This window comes from Pelodiscus sinensis, chromosome 8 (assembly GCF_052426305.1).
Source record: "Pelodiscus sinensis isolate ZL-2025 chromosome 8, ASM5242630v1, whole genome shotgun sequence".
Classification (NCBI taxonomy): domain Eukaryota; kingdom Metazoa; phylum Chordata; order Testudines; family Trionychidae; genus Pelodiscus; species Pelodiscus sinensis.
Genome location: NC_143059.1, coordinates 16,342,931 through 16,363,318, shown reverse-complemented (window position 1 = coordinate 16,363,318; position 20,388 = coordinate 16,342,931). Strand labels below are relative to the sequence as shown.

Genomic DNA, 20,388 nt, shown 5'->3' with positions numbered 1-20,388 from the left:
TGTAAAATAAATTAATAAATGAAATTTCTTCCTAATCTCTGTTCTCTCATTTTATTGCCTCCTTTTCAGCATCTTGTGCAGTCAAAACATTTTCCTCATGTTCTTCCCCCTTCTTCTTGTTAGGAAATTTGAAAGAAGTTTCTCATCAGATCAATAAAGTTCTAGAAGCAGCCTGAGTGCCTGTGTTAATCACAAGTGGTTTCGTTTACTTTTGTAACCAACATAAGGCGACTTAGAATGTTGAGCTGTTGTACTATTTTATTTGTTCATTTCCTTATTTTACAAGGACCTGTTGGGGTTCTCAAAATATTTCCATTGTATCGATGATAATCTTAATATTCTGGTGGATATCCTCCGTCACCCAACCCTACTTCCCCTCTCATTCACAATAGGGATGTAAAATCCCATTTAAAATGTTAACCAGTTAAACTACGTTTAATTGGTTAACCGGCCTGCTGTGTCTTGCCAAGGGTGGGGGGCTGTTGGAGCACCCCTGTCTGAGGTGCAGTGGGCCTGGCTGGGCTGGAGCATCTCGTGGTGTGCGGTAAGCGAGGGGCTGCTAGAGCTGGGCAGGGCCCATTGCACAGTGCTGTGGAAGGGGGAGCTGCTCTGTCCAGGCCAGGCAGAGCCTGCAGTGTCACGGATCGGGGCTGGCCAGGGCAAGCGCCGGTTAACCAGTTACCCCTTTAAATTCCTAATTCACAAGTGCGTAACATCTCTGTGGGTATATCTACACTGCCACCCTAGTTTGAACTAGGGTGGCAGTGTAGACATACCCTGAGGCAACTATCAGAATGACTTACATGGAAACATAATAGCAGGGATGTATTTTAGCATACTTAGAGCAGTCTTCAGTGTGACAAATGCAATATGTTTCTGTAGACTTGCATGGTGTTTGTCCAGTAAAGAGCCATAACGATTGCTTCCGACTGAGAAGTTAAGTCTCAAATATGTATAACCCTTTTATTTCTATGTTCCAAATGCTAAGAGAGAAGTAGAATACTGTTTGCTCTGTGCTGAGCTAACCAGGTTTAAAATGAGCTGAATCTGAAGTTCCTTGTAAATCAGCAGTAGGGAAAAATGCCTCTAAGCAAAGAGGTGGCTCAAATATATGTTCTGTTTTGAGTTGTTGGGCTAAGCTGTGGGTTGGAGGGGAGGAGAAGTGTTCAGTCCAGTGAACCCAATAGGGTTGCTCTCAATTCACGCCGGTGTCAGTGAAATCTAGCCTGCTGTGACAGAAATCCCACTTGCTCCCTTCTTGGTTTTACTTGATGTTATTATGGGAGTGCTTAGAGGCTACCTGTGAACAGTGTTCCACTGTCAAACAGAATAAGAGACAATCCCTGCCTCAAAGAGCTTGCAGTCTAAATAGATAAGACCAAAACAGGATGGGGGGAAATAGATATAGATGGAGTATTGGCTTTGTTTGCTCCCCACAGGGCTTGGAATCAAACACAGAAGGCAAACAGGAGCATAGAACACAGACCTTGAAATAAATGGGATTATTCACATACTTAAAGTTAAGCACATGCTCTAGGGCTTTGCTACATCAAGGCCAGAGTGAAGAGCTCTCCATTACAAATGATAATTTCCTTTGACTAGGAAAGCCAGTGGCAGGAGAATTAAGGCATTCCTGCAAACATCTGTCTGCAAGTATTTGTTTGACTTTCGAAACACGTGTCCTCTTGTGTTTGTGTTCCACTAAAGTTCTAGTGAATTAATTTCTGGCAAAAAACGTTTATGGAAACAGCATGTTTTAAAGCAATTATTGTAGGTGAATTTCAAATTCTTATTTAAATGGATAATCCAATTTTAAGAGTTGTGCTCATCCAACCAGGGATCAGAAACAGGTAAGGTAATTTGGGTGTCCAATTAAAATAGGTCAAATTCCCAGTATTGAGATTTGGAACTAACTCCTTGCGACTTAATGATGTGCTAAGAATTGCTATCAGAAAATACTGAGCAACTGTTTTTGAGAAGATGTTTAGTCTGACTAATTAATATATTGGAGAACATAGACTCTCTTTTCATTTGATTATTGTCAATTTACAATTGGCTAACTTTATTAACTACAAATGGTCTGGTAGCACCATTCATCTGAAGAAGTGGGCTGTGGTCACGAAAGCTCATGATACCATCTACATGGTTTGTTAGTCTATAAAGTGCTACCAGACCATTTTTTTTTCTGTAACTGACTAATTCGGCTACCTCCTGAAGCTTTATTAACTACATGATTTGTTACTCATGTTTTGCCCCGTTGAATTGTTCCCAGCAAGCTGAAGAAAATGGGCAGGTAAACACAATCAAATGTACTTTAATTTGTAGTCTCTGCACGATTTCCTGTCTCTTCCCATTTCTGGGCCAGTGTTTACTTAGAACCACTTGTTTTAGCAGTATCAGCCTTCCTTATGAAAGAATCAAGGAGCATCTGAAGAGCTGTCCTGCATAAGCTAGTGGGAGTTCAGATCCCAGAACTTTTGATATATGTTGTATGTTCATTTTGGTATCCATTTGCTACTGCATGAAAACCAAAGAAACAGAGGACCAATCCTAATTTGTTACAGCGCTTTGATTGTGATATTCAAGTGAAGACAGACACAAGAATCTATTTACCTGCCCATTTTCTTCAGCTTGCTGGGAACAATTCAACGGGGCAAAACATGAGTAATTCTATGTTGGGAGAGACCTCACACAGGGTGTGTCTATACAACACTGTTATTTCAACTTATATCCGATTTTTCTTGACTCATTTGCCTTTTTAATTAGCATTCAGTTTTTTGGATAGTTTTCTCCTTTACAAATACTAATAACCAACCCCTGGATGACTGGTCTGTGTCTCCTCAGTTGTAATGGTACACAGACGAGAAGAGTTCTTGTTTTTATAGGAAGCAAAACTGCCTTTTCCAAGCAAATGACAACCCTTTCTTTTGAGGCCCAAGCTATATTGGCTTACCCAGTCTGTAGAAATTTGAGGAAGTTGAGATATAGATCCAGAGCTGGATCGGAATTTAGAAGAATAAACAAAGTCCTAGATCAAAACAACCATGTGCCTTGAAAAGGTTCAGGTTTGCATCTAGATCTCAATTATAGGTCTTGGACCTTTCTGTAAATGTGAAAGGTTTGAGTATCTTTGTCCCTAACTTTCCCTCTCCTTTCTGTAAAACGGCCTTTGTATTTTCAGCTGTTAGCTTGGACCAAACTGGGAAAGTGCTGAGAGATCATGAGAGATATATGTTTTCCCCATGCTTTCTGGCCTGATGAAAAGCATACAACAAAGTTTCATGAATAAACATGTCCTTGTGAGACTTCAAACCAAATTTTGCAGACTCAATCACTGCAGATAATGTGCATGAGCACCCAAAAGTTTGTATTTGTACCCTGCTCTGTATTTATTCAAACTAACTCCAACCCTTTTGAGAGTCCACGACACCTTATGCATTTTCAGATGTGATGTGTGACTCTTAGACTGTTACCGGCTCATAGCAGGGTTGCCATTTTTCTAGAGGCTTATAGAATATTGTGCAACCTTAAACACAATAAATATTAAAACTCACCCCTCAGAGCTTTCAACATACAGTATATGGATACATAAAAACTAAACAAAGGTTACTGTAGGCACTGTTGAAACTTGTAATCATGCAGGGAGGTAAGGAACACAAAATAAGCTCTGTCCCATATCAAATGCCACCCCTCCCACTCCTAAAATTTTATCACAATACACAATGCATCAGATTACTTTAAAAATGCACTGAAGGCCAAATTGTGAGGTCTTTACTGAGCCATGTTCCTTTTGAAACCAATATGAATTTACCTGTGCGTGGGATAACTAAATGCTGGGTAGGCCTTAGAATTTAGTTCTAAGCACATAAACATAAACCTTTGTGTTCCAGGATGGAAATATGTAAGAAAAGTTTTCACAGAGAATACCCTTATGGAAAATACACAGCTTTGTTTAATGATTTATTCTCTAGTACTGCACCATTCTACCTTTCTGTATCCCACTACTCAACACTCTCCCCCTTCCAATAAATTGTGCATTGGAAATGGCAACTGTGACTGATAAGACTTGTCTTTCCTTTGATTAAAAAACTGTTACTTTAAATGTTTGGAAATTAACCATGAGCTCCTCCTAAGAATCAATTGGATTTGAGTCTCTGTACAAACAATCGCTCTTTCATTCTAATGTGTCATGAAACCGATTTTTGTAAATAGGTCATTCAGAGACACATCTTGTGATAGCTAGTGATGTCTAACTGCCAGCTTTCAGTTGTACAGGCATCATGAACAACATGATGAAACAGAAAAGTCTTAAATTCACATACAGATCATTCACAATACATTTTAATAGCCCTCATTTGGGGATTAACTGGCTATTTTCCCACTCAAAACCTTTGATTCTTCATTACTCACAATTGCGCTCAGTTATTCCAGAATAAACACTGCAGTAAGGGGATTTCAGTGACAACAGGGGAATTACTTCAGATTTACCTCCATATTTCAGAACAGAATTTGGCCTAAATTCTCTTCCAGTCTCTGTTCAGTGTTTGAGAAAAAAAATTTAACAAGGTAATGAAGTAAACCGATTACTTGACTGATTGTCATGGTGAATAGAACAAGTGAAGTTAAATAGGAATCTGAAAGATATACAGTTTGATTTGGTTAAACCAAATAGAGCACAATCCAGTGCTCCTTATCTAGACAAAAGAATCTGTTGAAGTGACCCAAACCTGACAAAATAGGGATAGTATATTCAGGCCCTAAAATGGCAATCTTCTGTATTACATGAAATTAAAATATACAGATGAACATGCCATTAACAAAACATATAGTATATAAGTCTAGATATTTCTTTAATCTTTTGGTTACCTGAATACAAATTAATACTGGTAGACCTCATGGGACAACCTAACCTCCAACATTCATTTTCTAAACTTAGTTCTTAGCCCAGCAGAAAAAATATACTTCACAGCACACAGTTTATTTGCAGTGACATATAAAATGAGACGGACAACAACCAACACTGGTTTAAGGCAGCTTGTTTGACAAGCAGCTCATGATAGATTGAAAGAGAAATGCAACAGTTATCCACATGACTTTCTTTCAATATTTCATTGCTTGTAGACCACGCAGAACCTTTCCAATGTGGAACCACCTTTAATTAAAGTTAGCGTACGTACATGGTGTCCTCCGCTGGTTTTGCTTTGCGTCATGTGTCTGCATTTATTTAGCTCAAAGCTGTACCGTGTTACTTAGTTTTGTTATCAACCTCTGCTTTCTCAATCTTCTGTCCTGTGAGAAACTGCCAGATTCCTCCTCTGTAGTTCTCATTTCCCAGGGCATAGACAAAGGCATTAACTGTTGGCACAGTCTTGGCAATAATGGCAGGAATCTGTTATAAGACACATGCACACAACACAATTTTAATTTCACGTAAAAATGTTGTAAGAATCAGCAAAAACTGTAGTGAGGATCTAATGGGCTTGTGTAGCTTCACCACTGTCTAGCTCTGAGAAATGCAAGGTTTGCCACTTCCCAAACCACTTCTGTCTGGGTTATTTTTTAAAAGTGAATTTGGTGCTTGGGATGAGTTTTGAGTCAACTGAAGGTGAGACCTACACCCACATGAAAGGAACGAGACAGACTAGAGAAGATGCTCCCAACTGCCTCGCCACGGCTCTCTGGCTAGGAGGGGACCAGCTCCAAAGTGAGGAATCAGTTCGCTGTTTGTACTCAGGATTTTCCAGTGGAGACAAAAAACAATGCTCAGTTTCTGATAGTGAAGTTTGTGATTTAGGCATCACTCTAATGTGAAATCAACTGAGACCACAAACTCATCTTAGATGGGATACTGAACACCAAATATATGGTATTAGCTTTTGCTTACCTACAAGTTGGGATGGATTTTAACCAGCAAGCTACAGCTGGAAGGCTTCATTTGTTATTACTGAACCTATTCACAATATAAATGTTTTATTTTGAAATTGAATAATACAATACTTCATGCACTTTTCCTAAACAACCATCCTTTCTATATTTTATTATCCTTCTTGTTTCTACAACTGTGAAACAAAGAATCTAGAGAAAACATTAATATCCCCCCTCCAAGTTCAGAACAATATTTATTCAGAGACGGATCTCTGGGAAAAGTAAACCTTTTAAGAGTGACAGAGAGGTAGCCATGTTAGTCTGATCTTGGTAAAACAAAAAAAGCAGTCATATAGCACTTTAAAGACTAACAAGATAGTTTAGTAGGTGATTAGCTTTCGTGGGGCAGACCCACTTCTTCAGATCAGGTGGGTCTGCCCCATGAAAGCTCATCACCTACTAAACTATCTTGTTAGCCTTTAAAGTGCTACATGACTGCTTCTTTTGTTTTACCTTTTAAAAGTGGTTTTACTAATTAAAGATTCGCTTAAGAAATGAATGCCCCACACTGGAAAACAATGGGACCAAAACCAGCTCTTTAGAGTAATACTACTTGAACTTAGATAAAAAACTAAACAACCGAGTAACACTCAGGCCACAGATCGAGAGCTAAAATCAGCTATTGAAGCAATAAGTGAAGTTTATTAAATTGTTAGCAGTGATGTGGGAGGCGTGGCGGGGGGGAGAGGGGAGGAAGAAAGGGGGCAAGAGAATTGACAGGTCCCTGGGCCAGGTATGAAAGAGGGCCTTGACTCCATGCTCCCGGAAGGGGCAGGATCTTGGATGGAAGGGGCAGGGCTGGAGCCAGTCTGCCCCCCCCACACGGCAGCCCTTCAACGCCGACCGGGGCTCCAGAGGTGATTTAAAAGTCCCAGGACTCCAGCCACCACCACTGCCGCCGCTGCTACAGTAATGGGGTCAGTGTCTGGGAGTTGTCCCCTTCCTCCTCTTCCCCTGTTGGCGGGCTGGGTTTGCAGTCACTTGTGGTGATCTCACTAATACAATATGTAACTGTCATTGCTATACGTAGCTGCTTTTAATATCATGGCTGAACAATTTGCTATGTAGAAATCATTTGCTTATTTATATATCCTGTGTCCAGCTATTGATTGGTGAAATATCATCACGTGGTAGGAGCATGTCACAACATAGCAAGCACAGTGTGAGGACTTTTCAACATACCATGCGGAGTTTTGGTGAGATGAAAGTCACATTCTCAACTGCAGCATAGAAGCATAAAAGGGAATAGGGACCCCAGCAAATGACCAGCGTCTTCACTGGTAAACTTGTATTGAACTGAAAAAACAAAACCCCACGCTCATTCTATTACACAGTTATACGCGGATTTAAACAGCCTGGACAGACTCAGTAACCTCATATTCCTTGCTCAGCATCAGCGGGGGAGTTTTAAATAGAAGACACACGTGGTAGAGACTGTCTTCACTTAGGGCTGCCAACCTTCTCATCCCAGAAAACTAAGCACCCTTGTCTCACCCACGGTCCCACCTCTGCTCCACCCCTTCCCCAGGCCCCACCTTCACTTCCTCCATCCCTGTTCCCTCCCTTGATTCCGCCCCCCTCATGTCCTCATTTTTACTGCAAGACCCAAGCAGGCATATTGGGGTTTTTGACAGCTTGTTATGCTAAGTTCGGGCTTTATTTGTTGCACGACTCTAGAACTGGCAGCAAAATAGGTAGTTAAAAAATGAAGTTTCTAAAAGGTTTTAATGATTCTTTCCCTCCCTTCTTCCCATTTTTCATAGCCAGCTCGGTGTGTTTTGTTCCCTAAAGTAAGTGCAATTTTATGCACGGAATTAGCATCACATATTATCACAACTGTAATGGGTCCATTAAAGGCTCACTCCTGAAGCCCGAATGCAAATCCACAGCGAAACAACCACAGAAATTCACCCCGTCCATATACCTATATACATCAATCTGTAGAAACTGACTCCCACATCTACATGCAGCTACACATGTATACATCTTGCATGCACTGGCATATATACTTTCAAATTATTTATTAGCACAATTATTATTTAGTGCCTAGAAATCCCAAAAAACACGGGCACTACAGGAGAGAGGCACAGCAGGTGGGTAGGAGGAGGTGTTAGGAGAGGGTATGGGAAAGGGTGGCTACAGATTATCAGAGTGGAACTAGAGGAGGAGTGGACACAGGAGAAAGGGAAGGGCAGGTGCAGAGGTCAGAGAAGATCGGATGGGGGGCAGGTCCCTAAAGGACTGAGGGGAGTGAGAAGGGCAGGAGCCAAGACAGGAGAGGAGGGTGAGGGATGGGGGGGGGCAGCAGCAGGCACCAGGGAGCAGATGGGGGAGGAGAGGGTCGGAGACATGGCAGCAGAGGGGAAAAGGGAGAGGTTTATAACTTGGGTGCCATAGTGCCACATTTGTTCAATATCTTTATTAATGACCTGGATGAGGAGATGGATTGCACCCTCAGCAAGTTTGCAGATGACACTAAGCTAGGGGGAGAAGTAGATATGTTGGAGGGCAGGGATAGGGTCCAGAGTGACCTAGACAAATTGGAGGATTGGGACAAAAAAAATCTGATGAGGTTCAATAAGGACAAGTGAAGAGTCCTGCACTTGGGACAGAAGAATCCGAAGCATTGTTACAGGCTGGGGACTGAATGCGTAAGAAGCAGTTCTGCAGAAAAGGACCTGGGGATTACAGTGGATGAGAAGCTGGATATGAGTCAACAGTGTGCCCTTGTAGGCAAGAAGGCTAATGGCATATTAGGGTGCATTAGGAGGAGCATTGCCAGCAGATCCAGAGAAGTGATTATTCCCCTTTATTCGGCTCTGGTGAGGCCACATCTAGAGTATTGTGTCCAGTTCTGGGCTCCCCACTACAGGAAAGATGTGGACGCATTGGAGAGGGTCCAGCAGAGGGCGACCAAAATGATTAGGGGGCTGGAGTGCATGACCAATGTGGAGAGGCTGAGGGAGTTGGGTTTGTTTAGTCTGCAGAAGTGAAGAGTGAGGGGGGATTTGATAGCAGCCTTCAACTTCCTGAAGGGAGGTTCCAAAGAGGATGGGGAGAGGCTGTTCTCAGTAGTGACAGGTGGCAGAACAAGGAGCAATGGTCTCAAGTTACAGTGGGAGAGGTCTAGGTTGGATATTAGGAAAAACTATTTCCCTAGGAGGGTGGTGAAGCACTGGGATGCGTTACCTAGGGAAGTGGTGGAATCTCCACCCCTAGAGGTTTTTAAGTCTCAGCTTGACAAAGCCCTGGCTGGCTTGATTTAGTGGGGGTTGGTCCTGCCTTGGGCAGGGGGTTGGACTTGATGGCCTCCTGAGGTCTCTTCCAGCTCTGTGATTCTATGATCCGAAGAAGCACACATGAACTCAATTCTGGAACACAAGCCAAAACTCACTCTGCTTGTAGGTGGAAAATCTAAATTTAATTGGGCGAGCTTCTTGTGTTATGTTAGTTAATCAGTAAATAACATTTCCTTATTTCGTTTTTCCACACCATTCATGATTTTATAGACTTCTAACACATTCCCCCACCCTTTAAAATATAGGGGGATATACCTATCTCATAGAGCTGGAAGGGATCTTGAGAGGTCATTGAGTCTAGCCCTCTGCTCTCAGAGCAGGAACAAGTACCATCCCTGACAGATTTGCCCCAGCTTCCTAAATGGTCCCCCTCAAAGACTGAACTCACAATCCTGGGTTTAACAGGCTAGTAGTCAAACCACTGAGCTATCCCTCTTTCTTTTGCCAAGTGTTTTAATCTCTTCTCATATGGAAGCTATTCCTTACTCCTCATTATTTCTATTGCCCTTCTCTGTACCTTTTCCAAATCCAATATATCCTTTTTTCAGATGGGGTGACCAGATCTGCATGCAGTATTCAAGATGTGGGCATGCCATGAATTTACATAGAGGCAATATGATATTTTCTCCCTTCTTATGTATCCTTTTTGTAATGATTCCCAATGGCCTGGTCAGTGGTGCTGACCAGAGGTACTAGGATCCCTTTTTGACTGGATGCTCTGATCTAAACCCAGACAGCTGGTCACCCTATTCTCATTCTGCTCTCAGCTCTCTCCTGGATGTTATTTGGATGACACTGTGTGGATGTGGCTGCCAATTTTAAGAGCCCCCCTGCTGGGACAGCAGTAGCTGTTGGCCCTTGAGGGCTATTTCTAGAGAGTGGACATAGATCATGGGGTGACAGAGCAAGATGAAGCATGCAAGATCCCTTGAAAGCCCTGCAGAGATGCTAAAGAAGCAAAACAACAGGGTGCAGGGCAATGGAAAGCTTGCAAAATGACAAATGAAGGATGATGTGTGGTTTTTTTAACATCTCTAAGAGGGCATTAGAAACAGGATGAAGCAAATATAACAAATAATACAGAAAATTAAATGAGATCATTGATATCAAGCCCAAACACATAGGCTGTGTCTACATTGGCACCCCCTTCCAGAAAAGGGATGCTAATGAGACCAGTCAGAATTGCAAATTCCACGGGGGATTTAAATATCCCCCGCGGCATTTGCATTTACATGGCTGCCGCTTTTTTCCAGCTCGGGGTTTTGCCGGAGAAAAGCGCCAGCCTAGACGCGATTTTACGGAAAATACCCCCTACTTGAAAGTAGGAATAAGGGATCTTCCGGAAAAGGGGTTATTTTCTGGAAAATCGCGTCTAGGCTGGCGCTTTTCTCCGGCAAAACCCCGAGCTGGAAAAAAGCGGCAGCCATGTAAATGCAAATGCCGCGGGGGATATTTAAATCCCCCGTGGATTTGCAATTCCGAAGTGTCTCATTAGCATCCCTTTTCCGGAAAGGGATGCCAATGTAGACACAGCCATAGTGTTGCCATTGTCTCTCTATATTGCAGGCCTTTCTGTGGTTCTCATGGCCATAGTATTTGAGTACCTCACATATTAATATCTGTGTGTATATTGAACTGTATTTTAATGCCTATACATTTCCTGCATCATAACTCAGATTACAGAACACCATACACTATTGTACACCATCCTACAACAGACATAAGCTATCAGACTCTTTCATAAGCTCACTGAAAAAATATGGTGATCTTATTTAAAATAATATGTTGCTTGTGTATATATTCTGTATCTTACACAATAATCTGCTAGGACAAACCTTTATCTCAAATTTTAACACGAGAATGAATTTGATAACGGAGGGAGCTCTGTCTAAACTAGCCAGTCAAGTGTAAAGCCCACTGACGGTACCATATGTGCCTGAGAAAACAAGTTACATAAGAACATTACATCATCACAAACCTAGCCTCCAGAACATTTCTGAAGAAACATTTCCTTTGTTTCCACCTCATAAAGATTTTTGATTCATCCTACCCAAGGGTGTACAAGTCACATTTGTAAAGCCAGCCTCTCCGCCTGACCCCATTTGGAAATTGAGTCCTCATAATGTTTCCTTTTCAGTGTTGTGGCCTCAGAGACTTTTCTGTGCTAAGACTTAAGTAAGTAAAAATGAGTTTTCATGAGCAAAGCTGCTTTGGATTGTTATCTATATCCCAAACACCCTTTATTCAGTCTCAGCATGCACGTGTTTTAGCATGTAACCTGGAAAGGACTTTCGCAAGGGAGGGGGTTGTTCCAAAATCTTGGTCAAAGATACTGAGGATGGGAGGGACAGTGTGTTTTTACCCTCATACCTCACACAAGCAAGCTTGCTTTGGGGGAAACTTGGAGAATCCTCCTTACCTTGAACTGTCCACTTTTCTTGAATTTCTGCTCTATAGATTGGTAAGCTGTCAGCATGATGAAGATAGGAATCACAAAATTGAAAATGGCCATCACAAAAAGGAATGTGACGAAATTTCTGGTGGGTAGAGGAAAAAGTCCCCATTAATCATTTTCGGAGGTTGTTTGTTGTTTATAAAATGCACTAATCAGAGTGTACACCAGCACACATGCAATATTTGAAAGAGTAATTAACAATTCTATATATTACCTTACTATAAAATTATATAAGATTGCAGGGAAAAGAAAATCCAGACCTCTTGTAATCTTTTCTCAGGTAAAAGCCTTAAAGTATTTATATACTTATATTGGTAAAAATGCAAAGAAAAAAAGTTTTAGGGGAAGCAGGCAGGCTTTGTGGCATGTTCTGAAGCTCAGTAAAGTTGCTCTTGCATGGACCAGCTGTGGAAATGGACTCTGGCAAGCAGAGATTCTCAGTGAAAACACCCCAGCACCATCTCCTCCTAATTTAGCCTTAGGTCCTATTAGCTCAGGAGTTTCATCTATGGGATACCATCTGTTTGCTGACATCACAGTTCATATCAAAATGATAATGTACTTAATATTGTGTAATATTAATATCCTCACCCTCCCACCTGGGAGCAGCAGGACTGCCAACACTGGCTGCCCTAGGCATGATAGGGGGGCACCCTGAGGATGGGGAGGGTCCTGGAGCGGCCAGCAAATTGGCCTGGGAGTGCAGGTTAGTTGGCTTGAGTCCCCACCTCTGGGAGCAGCAGAACGGCCAACACTGAAACTGGCTTCTGTGTGGGGAAGGCAGAAACCTTTAGGGTGTCCCTTATCTGGGCTTCCTAATAGGGCAGATGGTGCTGGGGACTCTTACTGGGTGGGGCTTGAGCTCACACTCTTTGGGGCCCCAGGCCTAGCCCCTAAGCCACTGCATCACCTAATGTTTAGGGTGTCCCTTATCTGGCCTTCCTAATGGGGCAGCTGGTGCTGGCTGTGGGGATGCTCCCCGGATGGATGGGCCTTGAATCTAGTACTTAGTGATAGTACCTGGAATCCAGCACTGACTGCTGGTCTTGTCCTGCATTTCACAGAAAACTGAGGGAAAAATACCATGGGGATCCTCACCTGTCTCCTTTGGTATAGTCCAATGTGCAGCAAGTTCTTAGGGGCTCATAGTCATATTCACCCCACCCCAACAGTGGCATGACAGACCAAAATGCAGAGAACACCCACACAAATATGACCATTGTGATAGCTGTGCTCCATTGGATCTTACTTCCTGCAATGCAGAGAAAAAACAGAATCTTAAAATATGAACAAGGACTTTTAACTTTCCCTTTTCTGGGATGGGTAGGCAGAAATAAGAAATGCTATTTCCCATTTAATGTGATTATCCAGCCTTCACTCATTTCTGTGAAACTACTGCACCCCACATGGTGGGCCTCCTGCCTAAGGGCTATAACCAATCCCTATACTAGGATAAATAGCCAGGTTTAGGTAGAAGGCAGATGCCAGTGGTGCTGATGGAAGGAATCCCTCCAGGGGATACAGTGGCATTGGAACTACTCTGGCTCTTAGAGCAACACTGCAGTATCTCAGTTCACTCCTCCTCTAATGTCACTTGGCCTATATGACCAAGCCTTGCTGTGCAGTGACACACAAATGGGGGTGCAGCACCCCCATAAAGGCAGCTCAGATTCTAACCCTCTGCTTCCCTCCCTCTGATTGGCAGTGGAGGGGTGAGTTTTGACTCTAAGAACATCACCTGACGAGTCAGGTACCATCTTCAAGCTAAGGATACTGTTGCTGGGAGGAAAATGCCAAGGTGCAATTTGTTGTGCCTCAGCCCTGGCTCTTCAAAAAAACCCAGTGAATATTACAGCCTCTACTTAGCCTCTTCATGGGCCATTTGCACATTGAGACATGATGGGTCACAGTGAGTGAAGGACATTTCTCTAAATGGTCTCTTCTTGCTTGGATCAACCCATCTTTGCCAAGGTGACTTTTGGTCCTGGTGTCTGTGTGGGGTTGTACAGAGCCAATGTTGTCTAGAATCCAGGTGCAAAGTAATATTAAAAACTCAGGATATGATCCAAAGTGAGTAGTAATTGCTTTGTGCCATATTTTACTGCTTGATGCATAGATGCAGGGACATCAGGCTAATTTAGGCGGAATTACACTGGCATAAAACTGTAATAACACAGTGATACATCAGTACAGGACTTCAGGAAGCAGGAAACTACTCTCTTTTTTGGCATACTTTTATCAGACATCTAGTGCATCACTGCTCAGCTTTCCACAAAACAGGAGGTACATGTGGTACTGTAGTTAAAATGTTCTTTTTTTTTAAAGCATCTCCACTAAAGAGCTTTTCATGTGTTTTAAAAATAAGTTTTAAGAATTTGGTCAGGCTAGATACCTGAAGGAAATAAAAATCCCATACAAACAGAGGGGCCAGAGAGATAAAATGGGATTAAAAAAGTGAGTGTTCAGCACAAAATGGTGTTTTGGTCAGAAATAATAGAATCATAGAACACTAGAACTGGAAGGGTCCTCAAGAGGTTGAGTCCTGTCCCCTGCCCTCGTGGCAGGACCCAGTACCATCTAGACTATCCTTGATAGATGTCTATCTAACCTGCTCTTAAATATCTCCAGAGATGGAGATTTCACAACCTCCCTAGGCAACTTATTCTAGTGTTTAACCACTCTGACAGGAAGTTTTTCCTAATGTCCAACCTAAACCTCCCTTGCTACAGTTTAAGCCCATTCTTGTCCTATCCTCAGAGGCTAAGGAGAACAATTTTTCTCCCACCTCCTTGTGACTCTTGAACACCACTATCAGGTCCCCTCTCAGTCTTCTCCTTTCCCAACTAATCAAGCCCAATTCTTTCAGTCTTCCTTCATAGTTCTCTAGACCTTCCTTCCTTCATGTTCTCTAGACCTTTAATCATTCTTATTGCTCTTCTCGTTACTTTCTCCAATTTCTTGAAATGTGGTACCCAGAACTGGACACAAAACTCCAATTGAGGCCTGATCAGCGCACAGTAGAGCGGAAGAATGACTTCTCATGTCTTGCTCACAACACTCCTGTTAATGCATCCCAGAATCATGTTTGCTTTGTTTGCAACAGCTTCACACTGTGGACTCATATTTAGCGTGTGGTCTACTATGACCCCTAGATCCCTTTCTGCAGTACTCCTTCCTAGACAGTCGCTTCCCATTCTGTATGTGTGAAATTGATTGTCCTTATTAAACTTCATCCTATTTACCTCAGACCATTTCTCTAGTTTGTTCAGATCATTTTGAATTATAAACCTATCCTCCAAGGCAGTTGCAACCCCTCCCAGCTTTGTGTCATCTTCAAATTTAATAAGCATACTCTCTATGCCAATATCTAAATCATTGATGAAGATATGGAACAGAACCGGTCCCAAAGCAGATCCCTGCGGAGCCCCACTTGTTATGCCCTTCCAGCATGATTGTGAACCGTTAATAACTGCTCTTTAAGAATGGTTATCCAGCCAGCTATGCACCCACCTTATAGCCCCATCTAAGTTGTATTTGCCTAGTTTATTGATAAGAATATCATGCAAGACCATATCAAATACTAAAGTCTAGATATACCAGGTCTACTGCTTCTCCCTCATCCACAAGACTCGTTATCCTATCAAAGAAAGCTATCAGATTGGTTTGATATGATTTGTTCTTTACAAATCCATGCTGGCTTTTACCTATCACCTTATTATCTTCACCTTATTATCTTCCAGGTGTTTGCAGATGAATTCCTTAATTACTTGCTCCATTATCTTTCCAGTTTTCTATCTAAACTGACTGGTCTGGAGTTTCCTGGGTTGTTCTTATTTCTTTTTTATAAATGGGCATTATATTTTCCCTTTTCCAGTCTTCTGGAATCTCTCCCAACTTCCATGATTTTTCAAAGATGATGGCTAAAGGCTCAGATACCTCCTCTATCAGTTCCTTGAGTATTCTAGGAGGCATTTCATCGGGCCATGGTGACTAGTAGACATCTAACTTTTCTAAGTAATTTTTAACTTGTTCTTTTTTATTTTATCTTCTAAACTAGGGGTGGCCAACCTGTGACTTGAGAGCTGCATGCGGCTGTTCACCGCAGTGTGGCTTGAGAAGCGTCCCCGTCTCTCCCCCGGCTTGCAAAGCTGCCTCTGGCCCCCGGTGCTCACCAGATGCTCCCTGTGCTGAGCTGTCTGGTGTGGCAAAGCAAAATGGCGCCAGCAAGATGGCTGCCGGGAGCTTGATGTGGCCAAAAAGTCAGACTGGAGTTTTCATTTAAAGGGGCAGCATCCTTTTTTTTTTATGGCTCAACTAAATGCAGTGGGTGGTGGGTAGTGAGCGGCAGGAAATTTTTTTTGATCAACAGTTTTTTCCCCTCGACTCTTTGCGCTATGTCTACCACTATTTTGGCTCTTTGCCTGTGACGGTTTGGCCACCCCTGTTCTAAACCTACCTCCTTCTCACTAGCATTCACTATGTTAGGCATTCCTTCATCAGACTTCTCGGTAAACACCAAAACAAAGAAGTCATTAAGCACCTCTGCCATTTACAAGTTTCCTGTTATTATTTCTCCCTTCTCACTGAGCAATGGGCCAACCCTGTCCTTGGTCTTCCTCTTGCTTCTAATGTATTTGTAAAATGTCTTCTTGTTACCCTTTATGTCTCTAGCTAGATTGAGCTCATTTTGTTCCCTTGCCTTTCTAAACTTGCCGCTGCATACCTGTATTGTTTGCTTATATTCATCGTTTGTAATTTGTCCTAGTTTCCACTTTTTATATTACTGCTTTTTATTTTTAAATCATATAAGATCTCCTGAGTAAGACAAGATGGTATTTTGCCATACTTTCTATCTTTCCTATGCAGTGGAATATCTTGCTTTTGGACCCTTAATAATGTCCCTTTGAAAAACTGCTAACTCTCTTCAGTTGTTTTTCCTTTTATTCTTGCTTCCCATGGGACCTTACTTACCAGCTCTCTGAGCTTACCAAAACTGGCCTTCCTGAAATCCATTGTCTCTATTTTGCTGTTCTCCATTCTACCATTCCTTAGAATCACAAACTCTGTGATTTCATGATCACTTTCACCCAAGCTGCCTTCCACTTTCAAATTCTCAATCAGTTTCTCCCTATCTATTAAAATCAAATCTAGAACAGCTCCCCCTAGTAGCTTTTTGAACCTTCTGAAATATAAAGTTATCTTTAATGCAGTCCAAGAACTTACTGGATAGTCAGTGCCCCACTGAGTTAGTTTCCCAACATATGTCTGGATAGTTGAAGTCCCCCATCACCGGCAAATCCTGCGCTTTGGATGATTTTGTTAAGTTTTTTTTAAAAAAGCGTCATCCACCTCTTCTACCTGGGTAGGTGGCCTGTAGTAGACCCCCTAACATGACATCACCCTTGTTTTTTACCCCTTTTAGCCTAACCCAGAGACTCTCAACACATCGGTCTCCTGTGTCCATCTCCACCTCAGTCCAAGTGTATACATTTTTAATATATAAGGCAACACATCCTTTCTTTTTCCCCCACCTATCCTTCCTGAGTAAGCTGTACCCTTCTATACCAATATTCCAATCGTGTATTATCCCACCAAGTCTCTGTGATACCAGCGATGTCATAGTTGTGTTTATTTATTAGTATTTCCAGTTCTTCCTGCTTATTACTCATACTTCTTGCAAATGTGATTTTATAAATAACATTTTGGGCTATTTCTTTACTGTAGGTCAAATATTCTAGAGCTCACTTTATTCTTGCTCACTTTATAAATTATATTTTTTCTAGATGCAGACATAACCTGTGATCTGAAGTTATGTTTTTTGGAGGGGGGAGGGGATTGTTCATCATTACCTATAATAAAGTTTCTTCCAGATAAATTATTCTGTCTTCGGTAAGTATAATTGTGCAGCCTGGGCTAGAGATGGGTTATGAGAAAATTGATAGAGGTACTTGCCCTTCATAATTTTATAGTAAAAACTGATTACTCATGCCTTTGTGCCTAGTACCATAAAAATCAGAGGAATGGGTTAATAAATTAAATTAATGGTTGGTAAATTTAGACTACATAGGGAGTATTTTTTCAGAGAAGGCAGGCAGTCCATGGAATTTGCTGCGGTGCAGGTCAATGAGTCAAATACTCTGGCTGCTTTTAAAAAGGGATGGATAATTTTCTTATAAAGATTACCATTTATAGTTATGCTGAGGTAAGGATAATCAAATCACATGCTACAGGGCATAAACTAATCTTCACTGAGGCTGGAAAGCAACCTTCTCTTCCTCAGTTGGCTAGGAACATTCTGGGCTATTTTCACCTTTGTTCGAAGAACCACGAATTGAACACTGCCAGAGGTCTATTATTGGACCTTTTATCTCATTTAGTAATCTTGAGTTCCTATGTTTTTATGACACATGGCATTCTGGGAGTATAAGCTGGAGACTAGGGATGTTGTTATTAAAAAACATATCACAGTAACCTCAAGCAGTGGCCCCCAAAACATGACAGATCCCCCATTACTGTAGCATACTGTCGTACTTTATTTCTACTCCCTCTTCTTCTTTTAAACACATGTATTGGGCAGGAAGCTTTCACAAGAAGGGGAAAGCGAGGTTTGAGTGGGCTTCAAACCAGTGAAACTCTGAAGACTGACAAACAATTTCAAACAACTCCCAAGTTGACTTTTAAGGAGCAGTTTAGGATGTAGATCAGTGTACTACCTGATTAATGCCAAGAAAGGTCCCCAGTCATATAAATAATGGCTTGCTATTATGTTAAAAAGAGTCTCCCATACAATTTTCCCTTTTAGCCTATGACAAATTGCATGCACCAGAAGGACGTGTGTTTACAAATGGGAGATATATGGGACTAGACAATCTATTAATTTGTTTTTCCTTATGAACAAAATTGCTTCCTCCATAACCAAATCAAGGAAAACAAGCTCATCATTTAACAAGCAAATTCCCACTAATTGTATCGAATGGTAACATACTTACTGAAAAATGTATTGAGGATATAATTATTTGTGCAAGTGATACGGTAGAGTGAGAGAAGATCTTGTGTGGAAAAGCTGGGCAGTTCTCTTGAAATTTAGAAAAAAGCCCTTAGTATCAGATGCACCCTACTCCCCTCCAGAGGCAATACATTTAATACTTTTATGATCCCATTGGTTTTAGAAAGAAAACAGTTGGCCTGAATCAACCTCTCCCTCCGGAATTGGACTGAGGTTATTATATAATATATTATATATATCCCATATAATATCTAATATGGGATACAATACCCCACACCCTCCCCAATGGTCAGCTTTCTCCTTATGCATGAGAGTCATGTTTTTCCTCTTTCCGTCAATAAAAAGTGACATGTTTGCAGAGTTTCACCGCAGTGAAATAAATCAACGATAAAAGCTTTTACCCGTCCCTGAACTGGCAGTGTACCCAAATGAAACTGAAGCAAAATACAGGACTATGTAGCACTTTAAAGACTAACAAGATGGTTTATTAGATGATGAGCTTTCGTGGGCTAGACCCACTTTTGATCTGAGGAAGTGGGTCTGGCCCACGAAAGCTCATCATCTAATAAACCATCTTGTTAGTCTTTAAAGTGCTACATTGTCCTGCATTTTGCTTCAGCTACACCAGACTAACACAGCTACATTTCTATTACTATTCCAAATGAAACTGCTCACTGCTAGATGCCTAGTTGAACCCCCGTTCCTTCACTGCTGTAGGGAATAACTTTCTCTGTAATAATAAAATCATTTGAAATCACATCTAATTTTACCCATTTTCTTCCTAACTGTCAAGAAAAAGTTCCCTTAGGTTTCCTTTCTTAAAATAAAAATTCTTGATCTGTGGTTACTTCTCTTGGGTTTTGGGAGAAAACAGTTGCCCTGAGTTCTTAATCTGTGCAGAGGAAGGTATAAAACTCCTGAAGTATCAACTTTCTCCTCACATGTGACAATCACACCGTTTTCTTTAAAAACCAATGTTTGCTGATTGAAATTCCTTGCTTTATACATAAAAGCTTAGAGCAGTGGTGGGCAACCTGCGGCCCACATAGAGCCCCATTGGGGTTCTCTGTATGTCCCACTAGACATTTTGTTTACTGTTGCCCATGTGTAGGGGTGCCAGATTCCGCTGGTTTCCATCCTAGTTATTTTCCTATCAGTATTACTAAATTGACAAGCACATAAGGCAAGGACATGTGAGGGGAGGGGTAGTATGCTGGTTGAACACTATATTGACTGAGAGCCATGCGCTCCCTCTGCATTTAGTCAAAGCGCTGCTATGGCTCACCCTGTGAATTCTAGGTGCATAAGCGCAGTTAGCAAAACTACCCTGTCTTGGGAGACTGCCTTCACTGTGACAATCGAGTAGCCTGCTAAGATGAAGGAAGGCCACTCATGCAGCCACTCACTAGTCTAGGTCCCCCATCACTGGCTTAGAGTTTTCCACGCATCTTGGGGAAAAGGATGATTTGCCACTTCCAGTAGCCTGGAGGCTGATTAACCACTTTGCTCCAGAAGCGGCTGGATGAAGGGAAGATCAAGGTTCAACTCTAAGGGTTACCTTCTTACTCCTGTGTTAGCTGAAAGGCTCCACTGCATAGAACAATCAGATGAATTCACAGTTTTAATGTCCTTTTCACACTAAACTTAAGAGTCCCCAAAGAAGATGAATTTAGAATTTTTTTTCCTGTTTTTTTTTGGGGTGG

General features: G+C 41.8%; 1 protein-coding gene across 2 annotated transcripts in view; it reads right to left on the bottom strand.

The window, feature by feature from the left end:
* Window positions 1-3,636: 3,636 nt before the first annotated feature.
* RGR (retinal G protein coupled receptor) overlaps window positions 3,637-20,388 on the bottom strand; it is a 29,476-nt gene continuing 12,724 nt past the window's right edge. The window contains exons 4-7 of one of the 2 annotated variants that reach the window (XM_006112389.5): window positions 12,778-12,931; window positions 11,644-11,761; window positions 7,108-7,221; window positions 3,637-5,389 (exon numbers count right to left, since the gene is read on the bottom strand). In XM_006112389.5, the coding sequence (XP_006112451.3) occupies window positions 5,246-5,389; window positions 7,108-7,221; window positions 11,644-11,761; window positions 12,778-12,931 (530 nt within the window). In that variant the 3' untranslated portion in view covers window positions 3,637-5,245. The remainder of the gene's footprint in view (window positions 5,390-7,107; window positions 7,222-11,643; window positions 11,762-12,777; window positions 12,932-20,388) is intronic. The other variant, XM_006112388.5, reaches the window with a different exon arrangement.